A 6,000-nucleotide genomic window follows, 5' to 3' on the forward strand; every position below is an offset into this window, starting at 1 on the left:
ACAACACGTGTACATTCACATGGCGTGATGCGCTTGGCACTTGGTATCTTGTCGTTATTTCAAGCAGTGCCTCTAGATCGTGCAAACGAGACCAATTTCACCGCTCTATAGTTTTCCCGTCTTGTTCTTCTATATATCTTTCGCAGGCATCCGTCGCATTCATGCTTGCAGTGATCAGGTCGGAGTTATATCAACCGTCAACTCTCAATTTATGAACCCTCGATTTACAAATTCCCTCGCTTTATGAACGGTGCCTTCTGGGACAAAACGTATCTCCTTCGTCATTCCAAACGTCGATATATGAATCCCTCGATTGATGAACGATTTCTCCAGGAACGTTAACTGTTAATAAATCTAGGGCTGAACAAATGTTTTGTACTACTTTTATGGCTGAATCTGTCAAAAGCTTCACTTGGAGGTCCTATGGTATAAGTGATATAAGTTGTACACTGGGGCTTCAGCAAAATGTTAGGTTCCTGGTTTTCTATAGCTATTACGGAACACTTTTTTTCGAGCGCTATTCTACAGAGGACTCACTTAGTTGTACAATGTTCCCGAGAAATCTTTTTCCAGTCTACACACGTGATGTTGCCAATGGAAATAAACCGAACCGCTCTGGGAGATTGTTTTTGACACGAATACCACGAGATGCAGCAACCATCGAAAAGCTTTGCTAGAGAGGGAACAACAGAGAAGAAGTGGGAAAAGAGGAGCATGCGGTCGGGCGTAAATATGACAGGCTGCTGGATGAAGCGCGTGCTTGAAAACATTCCTCTTCGTCAGGAATCGACTTCCCGAATTCCTTGGCGTAAAACGAACCCTCGAAATATACACAGAAGGAGAAGAAAATAAGAAGAAAGTGTTGCAGTGATTTGTCGAATTTGATGAATGACGGAACAGTTATTTTATGTAGATCATACCGGACAACGTTCGCTGCTGCAGCTGCTAGCTTAGAATGTTACGCAGAGGACGTTTGAATCATCTGTGACGCACCATATAGGTTCAACAAGCATTTGTATGGACTTATTTTATATAATTCGGGGCTTTACGTCGTGAGACAGCTGTGATCATGAGCAACGCCACAGTGATCGGGTGTGTAGATTAATTTTGCCCACCTGAGGGTTCTTTAACGTGCGCCGAAATCTCGACACACGGCACACCACATTCACGTTCCTCGCGGAAGACGGTGTGTCTGAGCAACTCGTACCCTACTTATGGACTTGTGTGGAAATTGGTATTCAGTGCAAGCTACACACGAACTTTGTGCAAGAATACCCGGAGAAAAATGTCACGAGTGATCATCAGGTTTCCATAAAATTAAAAGCATTCAAAATGCTCGATGCCGCTATACCAAGCTATACACGCTGAATACGCTTGTGGGTGCGAAACACTCGAAATAATTTCATCAGAAAATTCGTTAAAAATATGTATGATTCGATAAATGTCCATTGTAAATGCAATGGATGCTCATATTTAAAAACCGCATCATCGGTTCAAGCATTAGTCGTGAAAGGCCGCGTAACTATGCACTCTACGCTGTCCTGAACTCGCCGCTCCCCACCAGGCTCGGAAGTACTCAATTGTAATAATGGTTAAGGGTTTATCATTCCCCAAAGCTACTAGCGGACAAAACAAAATAGCAGATAACGCGGTGGTGATGGACCTCCTTGCCGTAGTCAGCCACGCTTAGGCGGACAACGTCACGACTATCCCAGGGGGGATCGTGCGTCCTGGGCAGACTTCACAGGGAACTGGGCCGACATTTGTCTTAAAGCGTCCGACGAAAACCCATGGAAAACACCCGGACAGCACAGCCGGCGCCCGCATTCGAACGCGGTTCACCCGGGTCAGCAGATAAACCATTTCTCTAAGTGCTATCTGAACTCAAACGTATTTGCATTGACCCGAGTGTCAAAGAAAATGAGATCCTCAAAACGTAGCACTCGTAAGGATGCGTAATGGATGAACGTTCGGCACATTTCATGTGCTTGGTTGATAAAGTCGTTAGCCCTTCCAAAGACTGTCAGTTCTTCTGTAAGTCCTCTCCCACAGCTCAGCTGGTTGGCTGCAAGGAAAAGAAGCTCCCCAACTTCGGCATGACACACCACAGGTGTCCCATACCGTGTGTGTTGGAACTTTTGAGCCGAACTGTCAAGTTACATAGATAGATGCGCTCGAAGAAGAATACAGGAATAAAAATATTCGACATACTGGACTCGAACATACTCGACAAGTGCCGTACAGGGAAGCAACCACCAAGTTCGGCGAGGAACAAGCTTTAGAAAAGAACAACTGCACCGGATAAATCTTTTGAATATTGGACGGGTTAGATTGAGACTAAAGAGCACGAGCCATAGCAGCAAACCTTTCAAACAACACTCTGTCCACTGAAAGTTTTCTTGAGCTTTCGCCTGAGCCGGACCCGTAAAACCAGTGTGGGTTTTTTGCAACTGGGTCGAATATGAGAAACTGCATGTTGTCAATCACTCTTCAGTGCAGTAATTCAGTTTCCTTTTCTTTCATTCATCTCTTTCTGAAACGGATTACAGCCGTTATTGGTTACTGTTCGACCGGGTGTAACATTCGGTGTCGACCATTTGGACGAAACGAATGACCATCACAAAATGCCTACAGAAGCCTGTCTACAGAAGTGAGGCGACGTCGCACCTATGTACTGTCGGTATAACTATGCACTAAGAAGGACGTGTTTCCTTCCTGGGTTTCCTCTTTCCAGGATGGTAGGAGTTTGACGTCTAGGCGTGAGCCGTCGATGACAGATTCAGAACAACCGGTTACTGACGCGGCAAATCGGTCATTCCAAGCATCCGCCATGGCGCAACGCCCAGAACAGGCAGAAGCCCACATATTCCTCGACCAGAGACCGAGTTCGTGTTTCACAAAAGTTCACCGCATTGCTCATCTCTTCCGTACGATTGAATTTTAGTGCGATGGTACCATGCCTCCCCGGAGATGCATACTGTCAACCGCTTCGAGCTGCACAGCAAATGTAAATGTACACTCAGGATCGTAAAGCGATAATCGTCGTCAACAGTATCTGGTGTTCTGAGGTCAAAAGGTTGCTGAATCGTTGTACTGCATACACTATGCAACAAGATCTGTGAATCATACGAAGGGCTATGAGTTTGGGTAAAGAAGACGAATTCCTAATTGGGTAACGTGCAGTAATGTTCCCAGAAATCGACTTCGGGGTGTGGGGGGGGGAGGTACCGAGCTTCCATGGGGGGGGGAGGTATATGTATATGGACACATGATTGTAGGTATGTACATTGGTAGCTGAGCTGTATTGGGCAGTCTCAGACATTTCAGTGGGGCTGTTGCAGAAAAACAAGGGTGGGGTGGGGTGTAGGGAAGGCCCTGGTAACGTGGAAATTAGCCAAGTACTACACCACCAAGTTCATCTGTAACGATAGTCTACTGAGACTGTGTGACGTGTTACGGAAACCGTATATTAGATGCAAGTTACAATCGTTATGACAACTGCGGAGTTTATTACTTTATTGATGGGTATACCGGTGAAATCGCGAAAGAGGGCGAAGCACGAGACGCAGGCGACGCTGATGCTAAAAACTGGGACTTTATTAACATAACTGATGCCAGTTCTGATAAGTGATAGATCGATACAGTCGCAATCGTTAGCGCTCATAATGTCGGCGACTTATGATTCTTTCTGCCGTGCTATTGAATCTGATAGATGAGTGCATGGACGTTTATAAGGTTGCGCTTAATGCATCGTGAACGTGGTAGCAGAAGTATTACGTGGCTTTGCTTCCTGGCGGCATAATGGACTAGTCATTGCAGCTAGCCTAGTGCTGCGACGTCTAGATGGTGTTTCCCACATCTCTGGAAATATGAAGACTACAGTAGGGTCTTCGGGAGGAGTTAATCACAAATCGTGAGCGGAGGGCGTCTGAGTGGCCACTGTACAGAAGTGCGCCACCAGCAAACAAACACAGACAGTATATTTTCACCGATAAGCTGCTGCGAACTAAACAATGTAGTAAGGCCGGACAACTTAAACGTACGTAATATCTATCATCTTGCTATACCACTGGCAAAAGTATCAACTTCGGTCGTCGATGCGTCCCTGATTTCTGAGCACACCAGGTTCAGAAATCAGTGACTCTCCGTTCAGCCTTTTCTTGTTCAGAGAAATATCAGAAGGTACAGACTATACCGTGGGGAAGAGGTCGTGAAACAAGCAACACTCGTGTTCATGCACGAGCTGTGGATAGCGATGGCAGGATGGAAGTATCCACGTGAAAAGGGGAAACGTTTATTCTCTATACGGGCTGAAATAACCTGTGTTACATAAAACCGCACAGGTATGCAAGATATTCCAGTTGGAACTAATGAGAAGGAGTCCGTAAATATATTATATTTGAAGCCACGCATTTAAGTTCAATTCTGGTATTCGCGTTCCGTCCTCCTTCACTTAAAAAAACAAGAAAAAGAAACCAAGGAAATCTACAAATTAACGTTTAAACAAAAGGCGATTATGGAACGTTGATAAGTGCTACCATGTTTGTGTTTCGGCTAGTGAATAAAAGTGCAAAAAGTACAGAAATTGGGGCATTCGCTAATTACAAACAGCTTCATCATACAAAGGACGGGTTGCAGTAGGCGCAATACAGCCTAAATGACCCAAAATACAGAAGCCGGACAACGTTTGTGGTGCTGATGTGGTGAGTACACCAGTCGTACTCCGTAGAAAGGTTGTTCCAGAGAAGTTCACGACGGTCTTCTGCACGTGGAACTCTCGCCTTTGTTGTTTAATTACGGAGTACAATTTTAAATTTCATTACAGGTTCTAGCTATTGGCCAATAACAGTCTTTAGTTGGGGTAGTCGGTGCATAATAAATTGAACTACGCAGCTGCAAAAACATCAAACAAAGGAGAAACAGGCAACGACAGGACGAACTCCAGTCCAGCTTCATTAGGCTCTAAGCATGGCATATGTGAAAGTTTGCGTAGGTACTAAAGTCCAGCATGTACGAAAGATAAAAATGAGGGACGCACAGAATATTTTATTTTTAAATTCCGCGTTGACACAAGGAAAATATCAGGTGGTTGCACGCCATAACCCAGTTTCTTTTCTTTCATTGGCTTCTTTTTTATTGTTTACTAAACAATCGTTCATATCCACAACCCACTGAGGTGACTTCTAAAACTTAAAGAAAAGGAAACGATTCTCTGACCTGCGTTCCCGTACTCTGTCCAAGCGTAGGCCACTGCAAGAGTGAGCGTCCACGTGGCCAGAAGTAGTGACATTGCGTTCTACAGGTCCGACGACGAGGCGGCTCAATCGATGGTCCCGCCGTTCCACCATCGAGGTCGGAGCTCCGAGTAAACTCACAACACTTTCGAGCCGGAGTTTCGGCAGCAGTCCCGAGCGCAGGCGCGGTTCGCTGATGCTGGGGAGAGGAAAAGGGCCTTTCTCGGTGCAACTCCCTCCCGATGCTGTTTGTAAAGCGCCAGTTTTCCCCTTCTCCTCAAAAGGATGCGCTTTTCATGGGGGGACGACTGGCAAACATTACCTTGTGCGTACGAAAGCAAGTTTCAATCGTCCCATCGAAGCTCATCGGAACTGAAAGTGTCAGCGCTTTGTTTAGTTTGTTTGTCAAGAGTCTCGTGTATCCCACAAGTTTTACTTCGATTTCAACACGTCTCGTCAGCCGTCTAAGTGTCCACCAGCATCACCGAAGGCTGCAAGACAAATATATTATTTACCCTTCTCACATATATTTCTCTCGACTTAATCTCGACTCACAAGACTTCTTTCCGGATGCTGTACTGTGACGGGAGGAACCAAACTGTGGCTTTCCTGGTATGGTCTATGGCCAGTTTGGCCCTCTCGTGAACTGCTCTGAGAGAGAAAAAAAGTACGCATATACCACTCCCGATAATTACCGGTGCTATGATACTTAACATCTTAATTGGTCTATAGGGAAAGGTGATTATATACGCGTTTTGCGGACGAT

At 45.5% G+C, this 6,000-nt stretch overlaps 1 protein-coding gene across 1 annotated transcript in view; it reads right to left on the minus strand.

Annotated features, from left to right (window-relative positions):
- The window catches only part of LOC135397717 (B-cell receptor CD22-like), a 77,931-nt gene extending 72,248 nt beyond the window's left edge, over positions 1-5,683 (minus strand). The window contains exon 1 of the mRNA XM_064629327.1: positions 5,218-5,683. Within this exon, the coding sequence (XP_064485397.1) occupies positions 5,218-5,290 (73 nt within the window). The 5' untranslated portion in view covers positions 5,291-5,683. The remainder of the gene's footprint in view (positions 1-5,217) is intronic.
- Positions 5,684-6,000: the final 317 nt, after the last annotated feature.

The sequence above is a fragment of the Ornithodoros turicata genome, chromosome 1, assembly GCF_037126465.1.
Source record: "Ornithodoros turicata isolate Travis chromosome 1, ASM3712646v1, whole genome shotgun sequence".
NCBI classification, from domain to species: Eukaryota; Metazoa; Arthropoda; class Arachnida; order Ixodida; family Argasidae; genus Ornithodoros; species Ornithodoros turicata.